Genomic DNA, 27959 nt, shown 5'->3' with positions numbered 1-27959 from the left:
TATTCCTCATTTTTCCTTCTTCATTCTCTTCCTTTCACTTTTTTATCTTTTGTGATAATACCATCACTGACACATAAAAAAATAAATAATAAATAAATAAAAATAAACAAATAAATAATAATTAGAACAATAACCAATACATACACAATTAAACACTTTTACATACAAAAATAGGAGAAAAAAAAGAAAATAAAAAAATACAAGAAATACACACACAAAAATTAAACATTCACATATTCATATCAAACTCTTATAATGACACCTAATTCCTAATAAGTAATTCAAATAATATTATTTAAAACCAATTAATAATAATATTAAATAAATAAAATAATAAGTTGAAAGGGAGGCAGGGTTATATAAAGAGGTAATAAATGTATTCCTTTATTTTATAGTATATACTTTGATTTTAGAGGTGCCCAAATCTTTTCAAAATGTAAACTTTTGCTCTTAATTTCATGTTATCCTCTCCATGGAGCGACTTTAGAAAGTAAATCAAAAAATCATTTAAAACTGGAGATTCTTGCCTTCTCCAAAATCGTGTTATTGTTTTAAAAGCTGTAATTCTCAGTATTATAGATAAATATAACTCATCTTCACTCAGTAGCATATGTCCTGTACCTGTACCTTTATTATATTTGATTTCTTATTATATTACCTGAATTACTTCTGTCCAAAACTGTTTTATTATTTTACAAGTATAAAATATATGAGTGTAATGAGCTTTAAGTTCACCGCAGCTTCTCCAACATCCTGAAAATAAATGATTATATTTGGAAGATATTTCTGGTGTTATAAAATATCGCATATTGATTTTTCCAAGCATATTCTTGCCAATATGGAGATTGCGTAGTTCTTAAATGTTCTTTTAAACTTTGTTTCCAATCTCCTTCTGTTATTTTATTATCTAATTCAATTTCCCATTTTGTTTTAATATTATATAAACCCGTACGCTTAATTTCTTTGAATATATTATTTATTCGTCCTATCAAGTTATCTACTCTATTAATTTTACTAACTTTAATCATAAAACACAACAGAGGGTGAATATCATCTAAAGTTTTTATTTTAATCTCATCCTTTAAATAACTTCTTATTTGAAGATATTTGTAAAATAATGTCCTAGACGATACATATTTCCCCATATGCTCTCAAACGTCTCCCATCTCATTGTCTCCATAAATTTGACAGAATCTCAAGTCCTTTTCCAGCCCAAACCTTCAATACATCATCAAAAGTATTTGGTTTAAAATCTGGATCTCTTGATATTTCTCTCAAACAAATCATCTCATGATCACTAATATTCATCACTTTGCAAATTCTTCTCCAACATTTTAAAAGTTTCACTTGTACAATAATAACTAGTATTCACCTTTTTCTTTCTTCCACAAAATATTAATGTACTAATTGCATCACGTGACCCAGTTTCCATACATTTCCACTTTGATATATTATCCGCTCGCATCCAGCTCAAAATTGGCTCAGTCTGGGCTGCGTAATAATAATACTCCAGATTTGTCAATGATAACCCCACATTTCTTTACTATTTTGTAAAACCTTTAGTCTTGCTCTTGGTTTCCCCCTCATCCCAGATACATTTTCTAAAAAATAATATGCCACTTTTTGAAATGACTAAGATCTTTTATTACAGAAATCACTCGTATACTCTGCGCTGAGGGCTCGATACATAAAGCAAATATTTGAGGTGATAATTAAGGGATCCTCTTGTCTTGTCCTCCTCATTAATGCTAAATTCTCTGAATGAACTCCATTGGCTCTCACTCTTGCATTCGGTTGATTATATATTTTTTTAACTAATTTAATAAACCTTATGCTTCACAAGTTTCAAAAATGAAGTGCCGTGAGACCCATCGAAAGCTTTTTCAGCATCTAATGTCATCATTAACATTTGCTTCTTAGTTTTAGTCGCATAATCAATAAGATTTAGTGTTCTTCGTACATTATCAAATAATACCCGATTTTTCACAAATCCTGTCTGATCTGAGTTCAGTATTGTTGGTATTATATCAGCAAGTCTAGTAGCGATTATTGATGTGAAGAACTTCTGATCTATTAACGAGGATACAGGTCTATAGATGACCATTGTTTAGGGTCTTTCCCTTCCTGTAATATTACGGTTATAATAGATGAGTTCATGTCCGTCACTCATCCTGTTCTAATCCAGTTAAAATCCTCACACAATATGGGGACAACAATTTATTCATTTCTTTATAAAATTCATTTGTAATCCATCACTGCCGGGACATTTTTCTGTTTTTACTTGTTTTAATATCTCTTAAAATCTCTTCTTCTGTTATTGGAGAGGGTTAACACTTTATTTTGTTGACTTGTAATTGTAAGGAAGATTCAAAGAATTCAAATAATTTTTAATTTTACTGAATCCAAACATCAAACATTCAGAATCTGGTTTATAAAAGAGACGGGTAATAATCTCTAAAACACAAAACTATTTCTAACTTTCCCTTTCTTTCAACGAAACCCTTCATCCCTTATACTCATTACTGCAGATTTTTTCTTTTTGTTTTGTTTTTTTAATTTAAACGCTAGACTTCTTAGAGATTTTGCACTATTATCATATACATTAAGTTCTTCTCAATATCTGCAATTGCTATTTTATCTAAGGACTTCTTTAACTCTTCATGAACCTCCTTATACTTTTCTTGTAAACTTTTTAATTTATTTTCTAAGTTGAACTTCTCTATTTTTCCATGATCATCTGCTATTATTTCCCGTCTTCATTGTGGCTTTAGCATCCTCCCACAATAACTGCTGTCTCTTCTCCATTATTATTACTCTATATTATTTCTAAAACAGTGTATTATTTTATCTTTAAAAATATTATCCCTAAGAAGAGAATTATTAAACCTCCATATTGAAGATCCTTGATGTGAATACTTGAGCTCCAGCTTTTCTCATTTTTTATGTTTTTCTTTATTTAAATGTAGTTTCTTGCAGAAAATAATTTCCCCCTTCATCTCTCAAGTTTCTGGAGTACCTCTTTCTTTTTATTGGATTGTTTAAAACCATTTGTATTTACAGTTATTATTTTAAGTCCTCCCATTTATTTATTTCTTTTTTCCCCCCTTAATAATATTTATATCATCATGAAGGGAAACATAAACTCTTTCACCTCGTTTCCTCCTCATAATCACAATCTCAAATAAAGAAAAAATGACACATTCACTCTTATCAATAGACTTCCAGCTGTGCGTCCTTCACAAGTTTGCCCTAATATTGTCCAACATTTCTTTTGATTTTGGATAAAGGGGTCTACAGATTCCCAATGCATTTGCTCCCTTAACATTTAGTGTTTTTCAAGCTGTAAGAATAATTTACTCTTTCCTCCCCTTAAAACAATTTTTACAAAACAACAAAAAAACAAAAGGAGAGAAACTTGGAGAGAGAGGTAGGAAAAAAAAAATAAACTAAGAAATAAAAACATAATAGTACAATCATGAACATACAAAATGAATAAAAAATAAACCAAAATAATAGTAACAGTAATAATAATAATAATAATTAAAACAAAGCTCAACTTCCCTCATTCATCTCTCCGCCATCCTTCTTTGAGGGTTTTATAATCAATAACCTAAGATTAATACATTTCTCTAATTAAACATTTATATTGAGATAATTTCATTCTTTTAAATAAAACAATAACAAACAACAAAAAACCTCCAAAACTTCAAGGAGGGAATTTAAACTCTTTAACCCTTATTAAATTAAATAGTTCATTCCACTTTTCCCCCTCTTCAACTGTAATAATAATAAAACCACTAAACAAAACTTAATTAAGTTTCCTCCTTCATCTCCCCTCCATCCTTCTTTATTAATTAAGATTAAAAATTTTTATTGACTATATCTTTATAACTGATCAGACTAACAGTTTTCAGCAGATGATAAACTCACAAACATTCCATAGAGTTACACTGACAGAATTCAAACTCCAACTGAAACTCCAACTGTCAAAAAATTCAAATGTAAACAGACGCGCACACACACGCACGCGAACACCACAACGCACACACACACACACACACACACACTTCTGACTGTCTGTCTGTTTTTAGATCAATCAAATGCAGATTGATTGATTTTCCAGCCTGAAAAATGCATTTTTTTTTTTTGTCATGATTTAAGCACTTAGTAATAAAATTTATGAGGACAGTTGTTGTCAGATTTCATTGGTGATTTCAATATGAAGTTAATCGTAAGCTTGGTGAACAGCTTTGGAGAATTTGATGTTTCCCCATTCAAAGAGAGAGGAGCTGCACTCACATGACTGAAACAGCTGCTGAGAGCGTTTCAAAGATGGCCGCCGAGTGAAATGTCTTTCCTGAAAGAGACTTTGCTGATGCAGAACACTGAACTGCTACAACAGCACAACATGGTTTCCATGGTTACTGTGCGTTCATCAGCTGATCTCTGTGAAGATCAGTAACTCTGTGTGTGTGTGTGTTGCTCATGTTGTACAACTATTTGTACAGGAAACTAACACACAATGTCATTTTCAGTAAGAAGCCGAATTATTTAATATTATTATTCCATCCTGAAGCTCTTAATGATTTGTGATCAGTTTCCTGTTGATTTTGTTCTTTCTGAGCAAAACCACTTTCTAAAACGCTCTCGATCTTTTAAGCAGAAACACCAACAAACCAATTTAACCCAAATGAATTAATAAAAAATGAATCAATAATAATTGATTATACTAATTTATACAATTTTTTTTTATAAAAATACTAAAATACATATGATTAAATAAAATATTAATTAATTGATTAATTAATATAGAGGCTGTTAGTTATTTTTGTGTTGCTTTCTTGAAAAGAAAGATAAAAACTCAAGCGCTGTTCTAGTAGGCATCATTTCAAGATTGTATTTACACACAGCTTCTCACATCTTCATTTTTAAGACTGTAGATGGACTCTGATAAAACGCTGTTCATTCATCTTTGATTCAAGAAATCTCTCACTTTTCCTCCACATATGTTTTAGTCAATCTCCTGCTCATCAGAAGGGTACGAACTTTATGGTGGCAATATAAATTCAAAGACCCAAAACACTCTTACTGTGAAAGATTGTTTGTCAGATCTGTACACTTTTCAGTTAACCATATTTATAACTCAGGTTTTATGTTTCAGTTTTGCCCAAAACGTGCTAAAACTGAAGTATACACACATACACACGTGTGTTTCTTTTTTGTCCTTCCATTGGCTTCTATAGTGAGCTACTCATATTTTTTTTTATCTCCTGTTCCTGAACCTAATCCTCACACAAACCTTTCTGCATATTTACATTTTAATTACAATAATATTATTTAGTGTGTTTATTAAGTCATATCCTCATGGAGACTTCTGGTTGTTCTCCAAATAGTCTGTAATGCTTCAGTGTAATCAAAGTCTAGTATGAAATCAATCACTATAGATAATATATAGATACATTTTACATTATCCAAAGATTCTTCCAAAATATGTTGTGACTTTCTGACTGACTGATGATTTTATTGTGATTGTATGAATTGATTTTTCATACAATATACATTCATTGTCTCTTTTCCTCAGGTGTGCACACATTCCAGGAAATGTACGGCTGTGAATGGGATGATCAGACTGAACAACAAATGGTTCCGCCAGGAAGGTTATGATGGAGAGGACTTTCTGTCTCTGGATTTTAAGGAGATAAGATGGATTACCCCAGTGCAGCAAGGATTTCCCAGCGCACAGAAGGGAACAATGACAGAGCTAATCTTAAGGGTAATAAAAATTACCTCAGCACTGTGTGTATTGAGTGGCTGAAGAAATATCTGGAGTATGGAAAGAGCAGCCTGCAGAAAACAGGTACATCAATTCTTATCCAGCAGTGAACATGTGTTCCTAAACAATATTGTACACTAGAAGAAGAAAAAAATATTTATACATTTTTTTCTCTTGATGTTTAGATTATTTTAAGCATTACAGATAATGTGGTCTTTGTGTTAATCAATAACAAAAATGTTCCTCAAATCAAGGATTGAATGGGAGGAAACTTATTGCAAAGGATATAGAAACAGACCCTTATCTCAGGCCCTTTGTCCAGCTGTATTTCTATTATTTAGTAATATATTGTATATACCTATAATTAATAATTCTGAGGTATGCTGGAGCTTGAGTGCAGTCTTGTGATCGAGCCCCTCCATTGAAAAAACAAATCAGTTTACCTTTTTCGTACTGATATATTATAGGAAAATATGAATTCTTGTTTGGAACTGTAGCAAACTCTCTTTTTCTTTCTCTCTCTCAGTTTCTCCTCAGGTGTCTCTGTTGCAGAAGGATCCCTCCTCTCCAGTGACGTGTCATGCTACAGGATTTTACCCCAGAGGAATAGTAATCTCCTGGATGAAAAATGGACAAGATCATTATGAGGATGTGGATCTTGGTGAACTTCTTCCTATGAGGACAGAACCTTCCAGAAGAGAAGCACCCTCAGTGTTACACCTGATGAGTGGAAGAAGAACTAGTTCAGCTGTGTGGTGGAACATCAGGGCAAACCGTGACAGAGAAAAAGATCAGGACCTAACAATGGTAAGAGTGATAATATGTGCAGACCATAGAACTATTTATATCATGTTTTATGTTTCTGTTTAATATTTCAAATAAAATAAATAATTAAACAAAGTAACTACTGCTAAATACCAATGGACCCTGAATCTGCCAATAAAGATGAACTGAAATAAATACCATTAAACCATATAAACCAGGGGTGGCCTAATCCTGTTCCTGGAGATCTACCTTCCTGCAGAGTTTAGCTCCAGCCCTGCTCAATACACCTGTCTGTAATTATCAAGTGCTCCTGAAGATCTTAATAACTGATTCAGGTGTGTTTTATCGGGTTGGAGCTAAACTTTGCAGGTAGGTAGATCTCCAGGAACAGGGTTGGGCACCCCAATATAAACCATATATGTTCATATCCTGTCAGTTTTGGGTGATAGCATGTAATAGAGTTTTAACTCTGGGTTTTTGAAAACAGATGTTGTTTATTGCACTTGTAAATACAAAATTTCATGATTTTAATGTAGCTTCTAAATTCCTAGGGTTATTTAACTGTGACATTTTTAATCGCCGTTAATGAAATATCAGTAATCACAACATCCCTAATTCAGACCCAACAGAAACATCTGTTCCCCATCTGCCATGATTGTTGGTGCTGTCGCTGCTGTCATCCTGTTGGTTGTCATTGGTGCTGTTGGTTTATCGTGTATCAGATAAAAAAAAGGTGAGGGCAGAAAGTATGATTTTATGTCACTATACTGACTTTACAATATGTTTCACATATTTGTGTTCTGTTTTGTTTTGATATTCTTGGGTGAAATCACTGAAATTACACTTTTCCTTTCAGGTTGTTTTTCAGGCTTTAAACCTGTCAAGCGTAAGTTTCTGATAATATCTATTTGAAGTAAATGCCTCAGTAGCAGATGGGCTCTGCCATTCTGTACACTTATGTGTGTTTATGTTAGTATCTTTATATGTCTAAATCTGTATTATTTGGCCTTTTACAAATAATAAATATAGACATATTGTTATTTAAAATTTCTTATGTTGTAACCAATGTATTAATTCTACACACACAGCAACACTGTTCTAATCATTCTTATATAAGCAGTGGTGTTGCATTTTTTTTGTTACATGTTTGTCATTTTCTCTTCCAGCCTCTGATGATTCCTCTAGTCAAAGAAGCACCAACAGCCTAATATGTAAGTGTGAAATTACTTGTCAGACAGTCCAATTGTCTATTCATGTGAGTTAACTACAACAATATATCATTCAATAGTATGAACAGATTTGAATTGTTAATTTTTTTTTTTTGTAGCTTCTGCAGTGGATCTAGCACCTCAAGTTAGACATCACATGGCCTTATATATGTAAGTGTGTTTTTATTATTCAGTACAATTTTCTCAGTCATGTGAAGTGAACCAAATGTAATGCTGTTGTTCCTGTAATTTTAGGTCACAACGTGACTGTGAGAACTGATCCTGACCAATAATGTCCAGCCTTCTGCCATAGATCTCTCAGAGAGACGAACACAAACACATTCTCTTCTTCTCTCTTTCTCTCTCTCTCTGACATGTCATAACATGTCATTGTTTTTTTTTAGTTGTTTTTTTTTTTTACTTATTATCCAGTGCTAAAAAGTCTTTTCTTTCTTAAAAAGACTAAACTGTGGCACCAGAAATAAGATGAAACAGTGCAAAAACAAATCATTTTCAGTCAAATACAGGTTAAAACCATATTAAACAGCCCTAATATTCTATACAGAATTAACACGCACAAGTAAACATACAATAGAAGGCTTTTCAATTCACATAACACTAATCTTACAAAAGTTGATCTCACATTAACTGTAGGTGCATTACTATTTGGGCAAAAATATTGTAAGTTCATACATATTATATTGTATTTTATTACCCCTGTGATGGACTGGCCATCTGTCCAGAGTGTTTCCATGCCTACGGCCTGAGATGCTGGGATTGGCTCCTGCATCCCTGCGACTCTAAACAGGTTAAACAGTTTAGGAAATAGGTGTATATATTTTAAAGTCAGGATTTTTGTAAATTGTGATTTTCCTCCTGTGTGAAATCTGTTCTGTAAATTCATTCTGCTTTTTCACCTTTTAGATCATTTAATAAGATAAAACAGGGGAAATTATGATGCCTACTTATTATGTATTGCTATTATTTTATAAGGGATTAACTAAATATTGTATATGTGTTCTTGTTATTTTTGATCATTATGGTTTCATCACTTATTGTGATCTGTGTAAATTTCCTGTTTTTTGCAATGTTTATTATGACTCTGCTGTGAAAATATATTTGTTTTGGATTCTACAATTTTTCATGATAGTATAGTTTATCTTTCATGCATCAGTTCTGTAGACAAATTAAACAATTTATTGTAACAGTAATGATGTCACTCTTTCTTCTACACCATTCAGTACATTTTACTCAGAATAAGCAGAACATCTTATCCCATCCTATCAGTTTATATGTGTAGTGTGTAGTTTATCAGGAGAGCACTTTAAAAATGAGATGTGAATTTTCGCAATTTTCCCTGTTGCTTATTTTTTTGCGAATTTTTTTTCATATTTTTATTAAAAATAGAAAAAACTTTCATTTAAATTTTATTCTTAAATCAAATGTAAACATTGACCTCGAATTCCACACAAATTCATCAAAAAAACAGCTATGAACACCCATTATGTAGTAAGATTTATATTTTAATTGGACACATTTCACAAAATCATGTAGAAATTTACCCATACTGAGTTAATTATTAAATACTACATTCTCTGGGGGGAAAATCTTACTCAGTAAAAAACAAAGCCAAAAATTAAATTATTAAGGACATAAACACAAATGTGTATAAACATATACAAAGAAACATAGGCATACAGATACAATATAAATATAGATGCTCACACGCACACATACACAAAACAATCCTGAAAGAAACTTATTTGGCTTATTCATCTATTTACAAACACAGCTACACCTCTTCTTTCACCGCCTTCTCTAGATCAACATTTGGTGTGAACTAGAGTCCTAAATCAAAAGTGTGGCAACAGCCATCTAAGTTTTTTTTAAATAAAATCAAGACACATTAACACACTTTTTGCAGTGTTTTTTATTTTCAGCATTAATACAAATAGCATTAAAATATTAAAATGTATTTTAAAAAATCGCAGTGTAACCAATGCAAAGACATATACAGCAGTCTAAGAAATTTTGAGTAAAGATTCTGACAGGATTATTCACAAGTTCCTTTTCAATGTTACTGCACCCTATTCAGCTTCCAGGAGCAGAAGCAGGTTTACTTCTTTTTCTACAGAAGAGAGAGAGAGAGAGAGAGACAATAAGCAGACAGACTCGTTTTAGATGACATCAATGAAATATGAAACTGTTAGGGAGTTCTGTTAATAGTACAGCAAAAATGTTTTTACCTTGTCCTCTAACTCAGAGTCACTGGAGTCTACATGAAAACAAAATTTAGATACAAATAAAACACTTTATTTTCCCTTTTATACATTTGTAAATGTAAAGCATCTTATATGACAACCACAGCTCAAGTCTACATAACAGTATACTGATTACAATATTTAAAAACGTATGTACTACTTAAAAGATTATTATTATTATTTTTTACTATAGAGCAGAACAGATCATTCTAATGTCAGCTCAATTGTAAAGAGCTCTTCAGTGATGTAGTGATCAAACAGAAGAGCTGAATGTCCAGGAAAGAAACTTTATCATGCCGTAAAGCACCAGAGCAACAGCGACCATCGCCATAGAGTCCTCAATAGAAGGAGCGCTGACACCTGATGTGAACAAAATATACAATCAAGAGATACAGAACATTCTGATGGATGTAAATATTCATTTAAAAAATGCAAATAGAACATGCACTGAAATCTAAAAAATAAAACAACAGAAGCAACACAGTAGTGGTGTTTCCATCCTGAATTAATGAGCATTTCTGAATGTATCAGTTGACTGAATAATTCACTTGTAAAGACAATTACTTGTCACCACCTACTGGAGTAAACCTGACCTGCAGAAAGAGTCACTGAAAAATCCTCACAACTAATACCCAAACTGACAGTCTGTCTGGAACAATAACACAAGTGGAGTGATACAAACCGTACACACACACACACACACACACTTATACATACATACACACACATATATATCCCTTTTTGCACTTTTACCTTCCCCAAAAAAGTATACAAAACTATAATTATGTATCTATGACAGTATAACTCACTAATCACATTGAGTGCAGCAGTGGCTCGTCGTGTTCCTCCGTCATGTTTGGCTACACAGGTGATGTCACCACCATGGCCGAGCCCCAGTTTACCCGAGTCCAGCTCCAGACGGCTGCTCTGACTTTTGATACAGTGTGACCCTTATGCCTAACATTAATGTCCTATTGATCCTGTCTGTAACTTCTTAATTATTTTGGCCTTGGCCTATAAGTGCCTTGGGTTTTGTTTTGTTTTTTTGTAGGCCAAACAGCCATCACTTTTTCTCGTTTATTGGTTAGATAAGGAGATATGGTCACTTATTGAGCGAATGTGTTGTTTCTTTTATTTTGATTAGTAGGGAAGGCAGTTCTTTTGTGAGAAAGTTAGTTTCTGTTTGTTTATTGTTTTGGCATTAGCTCACCCCGGAAGATTTTGCTTTCAAATTGTTTTCTTTTTTTCAGGAAATGTTTTACACACGATAAGAATAACACCTCGAAAATGAACAAGAGAACAATAGAATAAAATAAAAAAATGAGTAATTAAGAAGTATTGTTGTGTCATTTGTTACACCCTGACTAGACCAGGGATCATAACAATGATGAACTTAAACTGTAACTGATCCAAGAGCTGTATCATTACAATATATTATACAGGTGCTGGTCATATAATTAGAATATCATCAAAAAGTCTATTTATTTCACTAATTCCATTCAAAAAGTGAAACTTGTATATTATATTCATTCATTACACACAGAATTATATATTTCAATGTTTATTTCTTTTAATTTTGATGATTATAACTGACAACTAAGGAAAATCCCAAATTCAGTATCTCAGAAAATTAGAATATTGTTAGAAAAGGTTCAATATTGAAGACACCTGGTGCTACACTCTAATCAGCTAATTAACTCAAAACACCTGCAAAGGCCTTTAATGGTCTCTCAGTCTAGTTCTGTAGGCTACACAATCATGGGGAAGACTGCTGACTTGACAGTTGTCCAAAAGATGACCATTGACACCTTGCACAAGGAGGGCAAGACACAAAAGGTCATTGCAAAAGAGGCTGGCTGTTCACAGAGCTCTGTGTCCAAGCACATTAATAGAGAGGCGAAGGGAAGAAAAAGATGTGGTAGAAAAAAAGTGTACAAGCAATAGGGATAACTGCACCCTGGAGAGGATTGTGAAAAAAAACCCATTCAAAAATGTGGGGGAGATTCACAAAGAGTGGCCTGCAGCTGGAGTCAGTGCTTCAAGAACCACTACGCACAGACGTATGCAAGACATCGCATTCCTTCTGTCAAGCCACTCTTGAACAACAGACAGTGTCAGAAGCGTCTCGCCTGGGCTAAAGACAAAAAGGACTGGACTGCTGCTGAGTGGTCCAAAGTTATGTTCTCTGATGAAAGTAAATTTTGCATTTCCTTTGGAAATCAGGGTCCCAGAGTCTGGAGGAAGAGAGGAGAGGCACACAATCCACGTTGCTTGAAGTCCAGTGTAAAGTTTCCACAGTCAGTGATGGTTTGGGGTGCCATGTCATCTGCTGGTGTTGGTCCACTGTGTTTTCTGAGGTCCAAGGTCAACGCAGCCGTATACCAGGAAGTTTTAGAGCACTTCATGCTTCCTGCTGCTGACCAACTTTATGGAGATGCAGATTTCATTTTCCAACAGGACTTGGCACCTGCACACAATGCCAAAGCTACCAGTACCTGATTTAAGGACCATGGTATCCCTGTTCTTAATTGGCCAGCAAACTCGCCTGACCTTAACCCCATAGAAAATCTATGGGGTATTGTGAAGAGGAAGATACGATATGCCAGACCCAACAATGCAGAAGAGCTGAAGGCCACTATCAGAGCAACCTGGGCTCTTATAACACCTGAGCAGTGCCACAGACTGATCGACTCCATGCCACGCCGCATTGCTGCAGTAAATTCAGGCAAAAGGAGCCCCAACTAAGTATTGAGTGCTGTACATGCTCATACTTTTCATGTTCATACTTTTCAGTTGGCCAAGATTTCTAAAAATCCTTTCTTTGTATTGGTCTTAAGTAATATTCTAATTTTCTGAGATACTGAATTTGGGATTTTCCTTAGTTGTCAGTTATAATCATCAAAATTAAAAGAAATAAACATTTGAAATATATCAGTCTGTGTGTAATGAATGAATATAATATACAAGTTTCACTTTTTGAATGGAATTAGTTAAATAAATCACTTTTTGATGATATTCTAATTATATGACCAGCACCTGTATATATATAATATATATATAATAAATATTTTTTTTACTCACAGCATGGGTCGGTTGTATCAGAAGAACAAAGGTGAGGGCAGGGTATGACAGGATGTCCCTTAGTATTAAAAATTTATTAACTTCACATCAAAATTCAAGACCATACAATGTGTTAAATAACTAGCTTAAAGGTGCAATGTGTAAATTTTAGGAGGACAGAAATGTAATATAATATACATAACTATGTTTTCAGTGGTGCATAAGGACCTTACATAATGAACCGTGATGTTTTTATTACCTTAGAATGAGCCATTTCTATCTACATACGCCGCGGGTCCCCTTATATGTTAAGTCATGATTTTGCGCCGGCATGTTTCTACAGTAGCCCTAAACGGACAAACTGCTCTACAGAGCACGTTTGCTTGACTAGCTACTCTATGCTGTCTCAGGACAACAACATATTTGTCCCTGTGTTGGCCACCGTAGCTTCTCTATATTGCAATTCGCACCTCACCGCAAAATTAACACACTGCATCTTTAAAAGGAACACTCCACTTTTTTTGAAAATAGGCTCATTTTCCCAAACTCCCCTAGAGATAAACAGTTGAGTTTTACCGTTTTCGAATCCATTCAGCCGATCTCCGGGTCTGGCGGTACCACTTTTAGCATAGCTTAGCATAGTTCATTGAATCTGATTAGACCGTTTCGCATCTCGCTCAAAACTGACACAAATGAAATTTGTGTGCTTTCCTGATTTTTCGTTTTTGATAATGTTGTCATTGGCCATGACTTTTGTTAATAGTGGTATCTTTATATTTCTAATTCCTAATGTAATGTTCTGGTAATGTAAATTCATATAATAAATCAAAATAGAAGTTCACAACTTTTCTCTTTAATGTGGAACTGGTAAGTATGACATGATATAAATTCAGTGGCTGCTGTGCTGATCTAAGCACAGACAAACAGTCTGTTGTGATGTTTTTGTAATACTGTTTTCTCTCGTAGCCTCTGATGATGGTTCAAACAGCTCAGCTCATACAGATCCTTAAGAAAAAGGATGCAAGTATGTTGTTATTATTATTCAGTAAAACTGTTACGGTGTGACCTGAAATCTGAATACACACCACAATATAAAGACTTTGCATCCTCATAATGTAGGTCAAACCAGTGCGCACACACACACACACACACACACACACCTGTCTTATATGATTCTAAATGATTTACATGTCAGTAAAGCTTTTAATTCACACTTTGCTCTTTTTTGGAGGTCATTCCTTATATGAACTTGCTCATTTTATGATGTAGAAATGTGACAATTTAAGAACTTATTTTGGAAAATGTATATTTTTGTGTTTGTTTTCATTCGTTTGTATTTCTGTATTAGTTTTCCTACTGTTTTAGTTTGTCATGTGCTTTAGTTTGTCAGTCTGTTAATTAGTTTAAATATGAATTCTCAGTTTGCCTGCTTGTTTGTCACCATAGTTAGGCTACAGATCGCTTAATAACATAAGGTTGTTGTTTTTTAATACTGTTTTTACTCAATTGAGCTGCATGATTCTGGAAATTGAGAATAAGACAAGAGATCACGATTCTCCCATGATTCTGAACAGACAACTAAACAAAATAACACGTCATTTGCTAGAGGTTCTGAAAAAATGTTAATTGCTGCAGTCTATTTATAAATATATATTCAAATGAATCTTTTAATCGGTTTGAATAAATGATTCACTCATAATAGGCTTGTTCGAGATGCATCAGTGTTGCGCAGACCGATCGACATATGACATCAAAGTACCGCGAGCGCGATTGGAGAGCATTCGACTCCTTATGCTTTTGAATCGCTTTCGCGGTACTTTGATGTCATACGTCGATCGGTCTGCGCAGCGCTGATGCATCTCGAACAAGCCTAACCTTCACGTGCTTCAGTACTGGATGAAAATGTTTTTGAAGGCATATCTTGAATGAATGATTCAAAGACAACATATTTTTTAAGTCACTTGTCGCCTCCTAGTGGCGCAACAATGTAATTGATACAATCTATTTGAAACGTCAAGTTACTTTCAAAATGTGATTTGGACATTCAAAACGCCGTGGACATCAGTGTTTATATCTGAACTATAAACTTTTATTCCAGTACTTCTGTGATCATTTGAATTACTGTAACACAGAAATAATGATACTGTTGTAAAAACTTTGTGGAGATGTCACATATAGGCTTTCTAAAGGCTACATAATTGCTCTCCCTTGCTCAGTGCAGCGCCAACATAGATCTGAATGTTTGCTGTGATCATGTTCGTCAAAGCTTTAATAAACGAACCACTGTCATTTAGGAATAAGATTGCGTGAGTGTTTGATCTTGATGATTAATCGTGCAGCTCTGTGTGTCTCATAACGGAAACACAGTCTCTTTTCAGGCTAGACATCATTATTAGACAGAGTTTGCATTAAAGGAACACTCCACTTTTTTTTTTTTTTTTTTGAAAATAGGCTCATTTTCCAACTCCCCTAGAGATAAACAGTTGAGTTTTACAGTTTTCGAATCCATTCAGCCGATCTCTGGGTCTGGCGGTACCACTTTTAGCATAGCTTAGCATAGTTCATTGAATCTGATTAGACCGTTAGCATCTTGCTCAAAAATGACCAAACAGTTTTGATATTTTTCCTATTTAAAACTTGACTCTTCTGTAGGTACATCATGTACTAAGACTGACGTAAAATGAAAAGTTGTGATTTTCTAGGCCAATATGGCTAGGAACTATACTCTCATTCCGGCGTAATAATCAAGGAAAATTGATTATTACACCGGAATGAGAGTATAGTTCCTAGCCATATCGGTCTTGGTACACAATGTAACTACAGAAGAGTAAAGTTTTAAATAGGAAAAATATCGAAACTCTTTGGTCATTTTTGAGCGAGATGCTAACGGTCTAATCAGATTCAATGAACTATGCTAAGCTATGCTAAAAGTGGTACCGCCAGACCGGGAGATCGGCTGAATGGATTCGAAAACGGTAAAACTCAACTGTTTATCTCTAGGGGAGTTGGAAAATGAGCCTATTTTCAAAAAAGGTGGAGAGTTCCTTTAATAATTTCAGATATGTAACGCTGTTTTATCCATATCAAATTTAAAGTCAAAATTTAAAGTAACGGTTTCTGTTCTCAGTTCAACCCAGTGAATTTACCTGAAGTGTTATTGCTCCGTTGGTCGGTTCTGAGAACGCGCACTGACAGAAGCATGCACTGGCTGCAACCTGCAGATATTTGGCCCAATCACGAAAGTCGATTGCGCAACCAAATGAAATACATCCCTGCTATTAATAGATATATTTTATTGCGCTATGTTTTTGTGCTGAATTCGTATCGCTTTCATAGGCTATTGAGTAAATAAAATAAAGAAATCCTTCTTTTTCATTTCCTTTAAAAAAAATCTAGCCAATTTGAACTGGAAAGCCGATCCCCCCTCGAAATTCACTCCCCAGACTCCGTCCCCCCGCGTTATCCCCCATTTCCAGAGCTTGTTTAGGCGTTAGCGTTTCACCAGTTCAAAGTCGAAAATTAACACCGACGTTTGGTACAAATATTTCAAGTAATTTCTCTAAAACGATTTTAATCTGAGCTGTCTCTCAGGACTATGCAATGATGCGGGTCGTAGTGATTGTGCTTCTTGGAGTTCATCTAGCCTATGCTGGTGAGTAGGCATAGGTTATTTTAATTTTACAGTATAGTGCCAGAGTAAGCTTTCTCTTAACAAATAGTGCCACTCTATGATATTATTATATTCCCTTGAAAGAGACCTAAAAGAAGAATGCGTATCAATAGTACGCGTTTGTAATCTCGTGCAATATATTCGTCAAAATGGGTTTTGGCATGCGTATGATACGCATTTTTCGCGTGCATATGATACGCACTTTATGGCGTGTAATACGCACGAGCCCCACACCACGAACCCTATAAGACTACCAAGCGTATTATATACACGCCATAAAGTGCGTATCATATGCACGCGAAAGCTCATTTTGACGAGATTATATTCCACGAGATTACAAACGCGTACTACTGATACACATTCTCAAGTGAACGGGTTGGTTTCAGATACAGATCAGTTTCATTTCTAACCTGAGAAACGCTTTTTTGCCCAGAGACTTATGATGACCAACTTGCTAAACCCACAATAGGCTACTGATTGTTTTGTTCAAATAATAAATCTAAAACAGCCTGTAACAGCAGAATAAATAATATATATATTTTTTCTCATTTCTTTTTTAGTAGATCCACGGTTCTTGGGGGAAAAATTAACTCGGAGAATTTGACTGCAGTCTTTATGGCCACTGATGGCAGTACAAGGGCACGAACAACCTTATTCTTGCCTCCGAAATAAGAATTTATAAAAATATATATCTTTCTGTAAAATAGTGGGATCAAAACAAGTGGAAAAGGGTGTACTGCAAAGTATTTTTGGTGTTTTCATTACAATATTGCACAGTCTTCAAATAATACATTCAATAGGCTAAATGTCGTTCTTACATACATGTGAGATCTAATGCTCACACCTGTCTGTGTCAAATGTTCATTTACTGGTCTAAAATATGTTATTTGTTGTATATTGTAAGTACTCAGAGCTCATATGAACTAAAACAAAATTCCCTGCTATTCTAATAAAGTTTGGCTAATAAAGTTGTTTCTGACTAAATGCTTCTAATTCAAATATAGTAGACCTGCATCTTGCAAAAGATATTCCAATAACTGGCAAGATCCCATTAAATATACATTTAACATGTAACAATGTTAATTTAAGAAGATGATTAAAATTTTTCTCTCTGTTTGTGTCTCTGTCCACAGGAACACACTCTCTGAAATACTTCTACACTGGTGCGTCTGGAGACAATGACTTCCCAGAGTTCACGGCGGTTGGTCTGGTGGATGATGGGCAGTTTATGTACTTTGACAGCAACATAAAGAAAGCTGTGCCAAAGACAGAGTGGATCAGACAGAATGAGGGAGAAGATTACTGGGACAGAGAGACTCAGGTCCTGATTGGCAGCCGTCAGGTCTTCAAATACAATATCCAGATTGCAAAGGAACGGTTTAACCAGTCAAAGGGTAAGTTGGAAACAAACCCACTTACACACACAAATGATCTAGAGATTTCTGTAGTATATGTGTGTGTGTGTGTGTGTGTGTGTGTGTGAATGAATAGTGCATCACACATACAGTATAGTATACATAGTATGCAAAACACAGACCTAATTTCTTTGTTACGAGACAACGAGAATGACTGATTTAGTCAGATTTAGTCCCCATCTGATTATCCAGGTGTGCCTAACAGAGAAATATTAATGTACTATTAAACTAAGAAAATATTCACAATATATAAGTTTTGAGTGTTATGCACTGAATGAATAGGGCAGTCTCAGCTTTTTAATGATATAATGATGTTCTCCAAACCGCCGTCGAGTTATAATCATTTAAATTGTGGCTGTCAACTTCTTTTTGTTGAGAAAATGGCCTCAAAGATTCCAAACAATTTTTAGTCATTTTTGGCAAAATTAGAGATTTATTCAAACTACAAACACTAAATTAAGACCAATAAATATATATATTTATAATTTTAGAAATATGCACTTCCCTAACTGATAATTTTGTACTGATGATGTAAACAATCTTCCAAATTACCTTAACCATCAGGTCCAGCAGCTAAACCAGCTCTAAACCAGCACTAACACATAAGCAAGCCTGATCTGGTCTGTAAATGTATGCAGGTCTAAGCTGGTCTTTCAGCAGGGCTTTCATACAGCTGAGTGCAGGAGATTGAGCTCTACTGAACACACATGCAAATAGTCTGTAATGCTTCAGTGTAATCATAGTATGAAATCAGTCACTATAGAGAACCTATATTTTACATTATCCAAAGATTCTTCCAAAATATGTTGTGACTTTCTGACTGACTGATGATTTTATTCAGACTATATGAACTGAGTTTTCATATAATATACATTCATCGTCTGTTTTCCTCAGGTGCGCACACAGTTCAGATAATGTACGGCTGTGAACTGGGATGATCAGACTGGAGAAACAGATGGGTTCCGCCAGTACGGTTATGATGGAGAGGATTTTCTGTCTCTGGATTTGAAGGAGATGAGATGGATTTCCCCAGTACCACAAGGAGTCCCCACTGTACATAAGTGGAACAATGACAGAGCTGATCTTGAGGGCAGAAAACATTACCTCAGCACTGTGTGTATTGAGTGGCTGAAGAAGTATCTGGAGTATGGAAAGAGCAGCCTGCAGAAAACAGGTACATCAGTTCTTATCCAGCAGTGAACATGTGTTCCTAAACAATATTGTTCACTAGAAGAAGAAAAAAAATATTTATACATTTTGTCTCTTGATATTTAGATTATTTAAGCATTACAGATAATGTGGTCTTTGTGTTAATGAATAATAAAAATGTTCCTCAAATCAAGGATTGAATGGGAGGAACTTATTGCAAAGGATATAGAAACAGACCCTTATCTCAGGCCCTTTGTCCAGCTGTATTTCTATTATTTGTAATATATTGTATATACCTATAATTAATTATTCAGAGGTATGCTGGAGCTTGAGTGCAGTCTTGTGATCGAGCCCCTCCATTGAAAAAACAAATCAGTTTACCTTTTTCGTACTACTATTATTATTATAAAAATATGAATTCTTGTTTGGAACTGTAGCAACTCTCTTTTTCTTTCTCTCTCTCTCTCAGTTTCTCCTCAGGTGTCTCTGTTGCAGAAGGATCCCTCTTCTCCAGTGACGTGTCATGCTACAGGTTTTTACCCCAGTGGAGTAACAATTACCTGGATGAAAAATGGACAAGAGCATCATGAGGATGTGGATCTTGGTGAACTTCTTCCTAATGAGGACGGAACCTTCCAGAGGACGAGCACCATCAGAGTTACACCTGATGAGTGGAAGAAGAACGAGTTCAGCTGTGTGGTGGAACATCAGGGCAAGACCCTGACAGAGAAAAAGATCAGGGCGAACAATGGTAAGAGTGATAATATGTGCAGACCATAGAACTATTTATATTCATGTTTTATGTTTATGTTTTATTTTTTTAAATAAAATAACTAATAAAACAAGATAACTATTGCTAAATGCCAGTGGACCCTGAATCTGCCGATAAAGATGAAATGAAATAAATACCATTTAAACCATATAAACCACATGTGTTTATATTCTGTCATTTTTGGGTGATAGCATGTAATAAAGTATTTTTTACATTGTTACTGTATATTTTTTGAGTATCTGAACTCTATCAGAGTATTTTACTTTTGGGAAACTTCTATTTCCCTACATTCAAAAGCATTACTTATTAGTCCAGATAAATGATTCTTCCATTATTTCGAACTGAAGAAATCGAGACCCACTCCAAGATGTGATAGCGATGTCTGACTTGTGAACAAATCATTCTTTGTAGCCAATTCTTTTCAAATGATACTTTTAAATCTGTTCTCATATTGCTACACTGTAAAAAATTATTTTCATGATTTGTTATCACAACATTTTTTCTTTTGTCAAATCAACTTAGATAATTAATGTGGTTCAGATAACATAATATGCTGCATTTTTTGTTACATCTTTGTCATTTTCTCTTCCAGCCCCTGATGATTCCTCTAGTCAAAGAAGCAGGTGAGTGAACCACAACGATATATCTTTCTGTCATTTTAAAGACACAAGATGAAAATACTGAACTTGAAAAATAATGCTTAGCATCATTCAATAGGATGAACAGATTTGAATTGTTAATTTTTTGTTGTAGCTTCTGGCAGTGGCTCTGGAACTTCAAATCACAATGACCTAATATATGTAAGTGTGTTGTTATTATTCAGTACGACTGTCTTATGTGAAGTGAACCAAATGTAATGCTGTTCCTGTAATTTTAGGTCACAACGTGATTGAGAGAACTGATCCTGACAAATAATGTCCAGCCTTCTGCCATAGATCTCTCAGAGAGACGAACACAAACACATTCTCTTCCTCTCGTCTCTCTCTCTATAGAGGAGGAAACAATCGAAATATAGAAGATGTTTCCTAATTTGACTGTATTAGCAAAACAAGTTAGTTGTAAGGGTCCTTTGTTAGTTACTGAAAGACCCATGTGTTTACATTTGTGTACAATTGAGTACTGGTAAAGCATTTTATAAAATGTGTGTTAAAGTTTTTAATTAAAAGAGTAGAGTAGATACCTTGGCATACGGTATTGAATGTGGAAGGAAATGTGAAACCTGAGTGGAGGTCTCTGTATAAGCCACCACTAAAAAAAGGAAAGGAGATATACAGTAGTGACTTCTTCATTGTTTTTCATGGAGTGTGATAGACTGAAGCATTTATTTTTGGTTTTGCAAAAATTGTTCAATTCCTTTAACGAAGTGTTTTCCACGATAACCTTTATTTTTGGTTTTAAATTTGCTAAAAAGTAGAGTGTCACAGACACGCCAGGCTCCACCGCTCACCAATCACAACGCACTGACTCTCCAGAGTACTGATCACCCGCACCTGCACCTCATCATCACCGCAATCACCACCAGTATAAAGAGCACTCACACACACAGCCACATTGTCCGGTCTCGTTTGCATTACGTCTTACCTGAATGCTTACCTCAAGGACTCCAACCGAACTACTTACCTGTCTCCAGCGTCTCCATTTCTCCTCGTGTGATTCCTATCTGTGTGTGAGTGTTCCTGGTCTCCAGTGTCTAGTTTCTCCAGCGTCTTCCGAATCCACCCGTGTCTACAATCAACAAGGACAGTATCACTTCTCTGCACTCTCCACTTCATTCATTCCATCACATATCATTCACCTGCACAACTGTTTGCTCGTATTGGTATCAATAAACATCTCTACCTGTTATATCTGCCTCGGTCCCTTCTGTATTGTAACAGAAGACCGGACCATAACAGCAAGATACCAGCATGAGCCACCCGGGACCCGTTTCAAGAGCTCGTGGACGCCCTACGCCGAGCACTCACCTCCAGTTCACCATCACCCGCTCCAGCGATCACGCCCGCAAACACCGTCTCCACTCCTTCACCGCCGGTTCACACGCCAGTCCCATGGCCAAACCAGCACCCTACTCTGGCTCGGCGGAGGACTGCAGCGGATTCCTCCTGCAGTGCGCACTGGTCCTGGAGATGCAACCGCACCTCTACCCCACCGATACCACCAAGGTAGCGTTCATAATTTCTCACCTGCAAGGCAAAGTGCTGCAGTGGGCCGACTCCATCTGGTCCCAGAACAGTCCAGTCACACAATCCTATTCCAGTTTCGTCACTCATTTCCAGGAGGTCTTCGGAAGACCCACGTCTGATTCTTCGATCGGTGAGAAATTATATAACTTAAAACAAGGCTCCATGACTGTGAATGAGTATGCTTTGCAGTTTAGAACGCTAGCTGCCTCCAGTGGATGGAACGAACAGGCGTTAATTACCACCTTTCGTCAAGGTTTGGATCCTCATCTCGCTGCATACGAGGATTCCATCGGCCTCGAGCGCTTCATCCAGCTTTCCATCCGCTTCGCCACCCGTATGCAGTCGTGTATCGAAGAACACCAGGGGCCAGTCGCTATTCAACACTCTCCTCCGTCGACCAGAGCCCGTCAGCCCTCCAGAACCAGCCAACGAGCCTATGCAAGTGGAAAACTCTCGTTTATCGTCTGCAGAGAGACAACGGCCGGCTGACCCTGAATCTTTGTTTGTACTGTGGTTTACCTGGGCATGTACTCTCCTCATGCCCAACCCGTCCTCCGCGTCCCATGGTGAGTGCAATCCTTCCCTCCATGAATAAATTGAAACCACTCACCACTATTGTAAACCTTACTGCCGCTGATGTGTCTCTTCCAGTGGTGGCGCTCCTCGACTCAGGGTCAGCCGGCAACTTCATCTCCGGCGCCCTCTGCAGACAACTCAAGCTCAAGACCACGCCTTCTCCGACTATCTACCAGATCCACTCTGTAACGGGAAGACTTCTCACTAAGAAGCGTGTGAGTCGCTGTGCTGGCCCTCTCCAGCTGCGGATCGGCGTGTTGCACCAAGAGACCATCTATCTGCTGGTTCTGGAGGATTCCACCTCTGACGTGATCCTAGGGCGTCCCTGGTTGGAGCAACATAACCCTGTCATCTCCTGGGGCAGCGGCGAGATCCTGAAGTGGGGCGAAACCTGTTTCTCCTCCTGTATCTCCAGAGTTCCCGTTCCATTGCCTCCTCGCTCCGAAGAAATCTCCCTCTGCGCCACGTCCATCGAGAGCCCTGTGGAGAAACGCTCTGTTGAGATACCATCCTGTTACGCCCCCTTCAGCGACGTCTTCTGCCCGCAGCGAGCCTCCAAGCTGCCTCCTCATCGGCCATGGGACTGTGCTATTGATCTGCTTCCGGGTGAGCCAGTGCCCAGGGGAAGGATCTACCCCCTGTCCATCCCGGAGGAGAAGGCCATGGAGGAATACATCAAGGAAGCTCTAGACCAGGGATACATCCGTCCGTCTACTTCCCCTGCTGCTTCGAGCTTCTTTTTTGTGGCAAAGAAGGACGGAGGCTTGCGGCCCTGCATCGACTACCGTTCACTCAACAAAATAACAGTCAAGTTCCGTTATCCCCTTCCTCTCGTCCCAGCGGCCCTGGAACATCTCCGTGGTGCCACTGTGTTCACGAAGCTGGACCTCCGCAGCGCGTACAACCTCATCCGGATACGTGAGGGGGACGAGTGGAAGACCGCCTTCGTGACACCTACTGGCCACTACGAATATCTCGTTATGCCGTATGGCCTGGTCAACGCCCCCCTCCGTATTCCAGGATTTCATCCACGAGGTGCTCCGGGAGTTCCTCCATCGATTTGTCCTGGTCTACATCGACGACATCCTGATATACTCCCGGAGCTTGGCCGAACATCGCCACCACGTTGCGGAGGTCCTCAAACAGCTCAGGAAATTCCACCTCTTCCTCAAAGCCGAGAAGTGCTCATTCCATCAGCCCTCCGTGCACTTCTTAGGCTACATCATTGACCACAGTGGCATCCGGATGGACGAGGGGAAGGTGGAAGTCATCAAGACCTGGCCCACTCCATCCACAGTCAAAGAACTCCAACGTTTCCTCGGATTTGCAAACTTCTATCGCCGGTTTATCAAAGATTACAGCTCCATCGCCCATCCACTCACCAACCTTCTCAAGAATAAGCCCAAGTCTCTGTCCTGGACTCCAGCTGCCACCAACGCCTTCGAAGCTCTGAAAGAAGCCTTCACCACCGCTCCCCTCCTCGTCCACCCTAACCCAGACCTGCCCTTCGTGGTAGAGGTGGACGCTTCCACCACCGGAGTGGGGGGCGGTACTCTCCCAGCAGCAGGGGAATCCAAGTAGACTTCACCCATGCGCCTTCTCCCGCAAGCTCAACCCGGCGAAGGCCAATTACGACATTGGAAACCGCGAGCTGCTGGCCGTGAAGTTGGCCCTGGAAGAGTGGAGGCATTGGTTGGAGGGAGCCAAACACCCCTTCCTGGTTCTCACCGACTACAAGAATTTGGAATATCTCAAGGCTGCTAAGAGATTGAACCCACGACAAGCCCGTTGGGCTTTATTCTTCACCCGCTTTGACTTTTCTATCTCCTACCGACCAGGTTCCAAAAATGTTAAAGCGGATGCCCTCTCTCGACTCCATGCTCCTGACGAACCTCCAGAGGAACCAGAAACCATCCTCCCAAGATCCATCCTTGTAAGCCCCATCACCTGGTCGGAGGAGACTTTACCCTCCTCCAATGCCTCCACCAACGCTCCGTCGGGTTGTCCACCAGGCTTGCGCTACACCACCAGGACACAGCGCACTCCACTGATTCACTCTGCTCACACGTCACTTGGCACTGGCCACCCGGGGGTCAATGAAACCCTCTCGTTGCTCAAAGAATGCTTCTGGTGGCCCAACATGGCATCGGATGTCAGAAGGTACGTGCAGGGCTGTAGGGAGTGCGCCATCTCCAAGAGCCCACGCCATCTTCCATCCGGCAAGCTCCATCCTCTGCCCGTTCCCAATCGACCCTGGTCACACCTAGGAGTAGATTTTATCACCGACCTGCCAGTATCCGATGGTTTCACCTGCATCCTCGTCATCGTAGATCGTTTCTCCAAATCATGTCGTTTGATTCCCCTGAGGGGTTTACCCACTGCGATGGAGACAGCTGAACTGATGTTCAATCACGTGTTCAGATACTTCGGAATCCCCGAGGACATCGTCTCTGACAGGGGACCCCAATTCACCTCACGGGTGTGGAAGGCTTTCTTCTCGCTCCTAGGTGTGGCCGTCAGTCTCTCATCGGGCTACCATCCCCAATCGAACGGGCAGACGGAGAGGAAGATCCAGGAGATCGGCCGCTTCCTCCGTACCTTCTGTCACGGCCACCAGAACTCTTGGAGCCAGTACCTGGGTTGGGCCGAGTACGCGCAAAACTCCCTGCGTCAGCCATCTACTGGACTCACCACTTTTTAGTGCGTACTCGGTTTCCAACCCCCTCTGTTCCCATGGACCGGGGAACCATCAGACGTGCCAGCAGTGGATTACTGGTTCCGAGAGAGCGAGAGGGTCTGGGACTCAGCTCACCACCAACTACAGCGGGCCCTGCGCAGACGCAGGATGACAGCCGACCTTCGTCGTTCCAAAGCTCCCTCCTACCAACCGGGACAGAAGGTCTGGCTGTCAACACGGGACATCAGACTGCGTCTGCCCTGCAAAAAATTGAGTCCCAGATTCATTGGCCCATTCACCATCACCAAGCAGATCAACCCTGTCACTTACAGGGGGGGGGGTACTGTCACAGACACGCCAGGCTCCACCGCTCACCAATCACAACGCACTGACTCTCCAGAGTACTGATCACCCACACCTGCACCTCATCATCACCGCAATCACCACCAGTATAAAGAGCACTCACACACACAGCCACATTGTCCGGTCTCGTTTGCATTACGTCTTGTAATCACTTGTAATCAAAGTATCACTTCTCTGCACTCTCCACTTCATTCATTCCATCACATATCATTCACCTGCACAACTGTTTGCTCGTGTTGGTATCAATAAACATCTCTACTTGTTATATCTGCCTCGGTCCCTTCTGTATTGTAACATAGAGTTGCATTTGTCAGTTGTTGAATTTTATTTTAGGACAGGCCAAACTAGCATGTATGTGAGCAGGGAAAAATAAGATTGAAAGGTTGTCGGGGGAGGATGTATTGTTAATGTTTATAAATATGGTAAAAGCAAGAGTATTAATTGATTTTTATTTTTATAAGTCAATGAAAGATCTGTTAACATTTGAGATGAAGTGGTTTGTAAATGGATTTTTGTGCTTTGTTGTTGATGAAGAGCTGTTTTTTACTCATTTGTTGTAACTTTTTTTTCTTCTTTTGATGATTTCTTTGGCACTTATGTGGTAATTGGATAGTTTTTTTTTTTTTTTAGAAAAAAATGTATTACTGATGTATGATTTATTATAATAAAATGAATTTTTAAAATTTTCTCAAGTTGAAGTTGCTTTCTTTGTTGCTTTCTCACGTCATTTAGAGTAAAGAATGAAAAATTCAGTGCTGCAAATTGTGGAAAAAATATTTCCCTTGCAGTGATGTACTTGGGACAGACAAGAAGAAAGTGTTTCTTATCCTCTATTTGATTCAAATCACAGTGTCTGCATATTCTCTGTTCTCTTGGTATCCAGCAGTTTTTATGTCTTCCTTTCTCTATTTCTAAGTCATGGTCACTGAGTCGATATTTTGAAAGAATTTGTCTTTATTTTAATGGTTTAATTGAGAAGTAATTTGCCAGTTTGGTGGTTCTGTTTTAGGCAGAATAACACTTTGAGTTCAGTTTGGAGGTCAAATTAGTTTTTTAATTTTTTTATCATAATTATACTTTAGATGTTTGTCAGTCTCTTTATAAATGTCAAGTTGTGGTTGGAGTCAGACAGCTTGAGTTTCATTAATTAGTTTAAGCGTGTGTATATTTAGAGGATGAGACACTGTGGGGGTTTCATTGGCAAGGAGGGCTTTATATTTATTAGATTCAATATCAGATTGGCTGAGGTGATGCCCAAATTAAACAGCTCTTGTTTGTATTTCCATTTTTAAGGGGTATAAGCCCAACCCCTGTGATGGACTGGCCATCTGTCCAGAGTTTTTCCTTGCCTATGGCCTGAGATGCTGGGATAGGTTCCTGCATCCCTATGACTCTAAACAGGAGTAAACAGTTTGGGAAATGGGTGTATTATTTTAAAGTCTGGATTTTCGTAAATTGTGATTTTCCTCCTGCATGAAATCTGTTCTGTAAATTCATTTCTGCTTTTTCACCTTTTAGATCATTTAATATGGTAAAACTGTTATTATGATATTATGATGCCTACTTATTATGTATTGCTATTAGTTTATAAAGTATAAACTAAATATTGTATATGTGTCTCTTGTTATTTTTGATCATTATGGTTTCTCTGCTGTAAAATATATTTGTTTTGGATTCTACAATTTTTCATGATAGTATAGTTTATCTTTCACGCATCAATTCTGTAGACAAATTAAATAGCAATTTGTTGTAACAGTAATGATGTCACTGCTTCTTCTAAACCATTTAGTACATTTTACTCAGAGTAAACAGAACATCTTATCTCACACATCTCATCAGTTTATATGATGTGTAGTGTAGTTTATCAGGAGAGCACTTTAATAATGAGATGTGAATTTGGGTTGTGCATTTCGCAACTTTCCCTGTTGCTTAAAAACAATCATTTTCACATTTTTATTAAACTTTCTTCATTTAAATTTACTCTTAAGTCAAATGTAAACATTCACTTCGAATTCCTCACAAATTCATCAAAAATATAGTGGAATAGTCCAATCTCACCTAAAAACAGGGGTGTTTGGATGAATCTA

General features: G+C 37.6%; 2 protein-coding genes across 43 annotated transcripts in view; one reads left to right on the top strand and one right to left on the bottom strand.

The window, feature by feature from the left end:
* The window catches only part of LOC127501173 (tapasin-like), a 70798-nt gene that overhangs the window by 8527 nt on the left and 34312 nt on the right, over positions 1 to 27959 (bottom strand). The window contains exon 8 of one of the 7 annotated variants that reach the window (XR_007926535.1): positions 8151 to 9202. The exons of 5 other annotated variants lie outside the window; for them this stretch is intronic. Coding sequence is in view for 1 of the 2 variants with exons in the window: in XM_051873032.1 (XP_051728992.1) it covers positions 10261 to 10367 (107 nt within the window). In the remaining variant the exon portion in view is untranslated. Of the gene's footprint in view, positions 1 to 8150; positions 9203 to 10196; positions 10368 to 27959 lie in introns of those variants that run through there. One more of the 7 variants, XM_051873032.1, reaches the window with a different exon arrangement.
* The window catches only part of LOC127501176 (major histocompatibility complex class I-related gene protein), a 128712-nt gene that overhangs the window by 69400 nt on the left and 31353 nt on the right, over positions 1 to 27959 (top strand). For 9 of the 36 annotated variants that reach the window (XR_007926545.1, XR_007926543.1, XR_007926539.1 and 6 more), the window contains one exon: positions 8151 to 8554. The exons of 8 other annotated variants lie outside the window; for them this stretch is intronic. Coding sequence is in view for 11 of the 28 variants with exons in the window: in XM_051873049.1 (XP_051729009.1) it covers positions 19771 to 20052 (282 nt within the window). In the remaining 17 variants the exon portion in view is untranslated. Of the gene's footprint in view, positions 1 to 7394; positions 7425 to 7704; positions 7750 to 8001; positions 8555 to 19770; positions 20053 to 27959 lie in introns of all 36 variants that reach the window. 19 more of the 36 variants (XR_007926546.1, XR_007926544.1, XR_007926536.1 and 16 more) reach the window with 9 other exon arrangements.

The sequence above is a fragment of the Ctenopharyngodon idella genome, chromosome 19, assembly GCF_019924925.1.
Source record: "Ctenopharyngodon idella isolate HZGC_01 chromosome 19, HZGC01, whole genome shotgun sequence".
Classification (NCBI taxonomy): domain Eukaryota; kingdom Metazoa; phylum Chordata; class Actinopteri; order Cypriniformes; family Xenocyprididae; genus Ctenopharyngodon; species Ctenopharyngodon idella.
The sequence above is the reverse complement of the archived record's forward strand: the minus strand, read 5'-3'. Positions and strand labels throughout refer to the sequence as shown.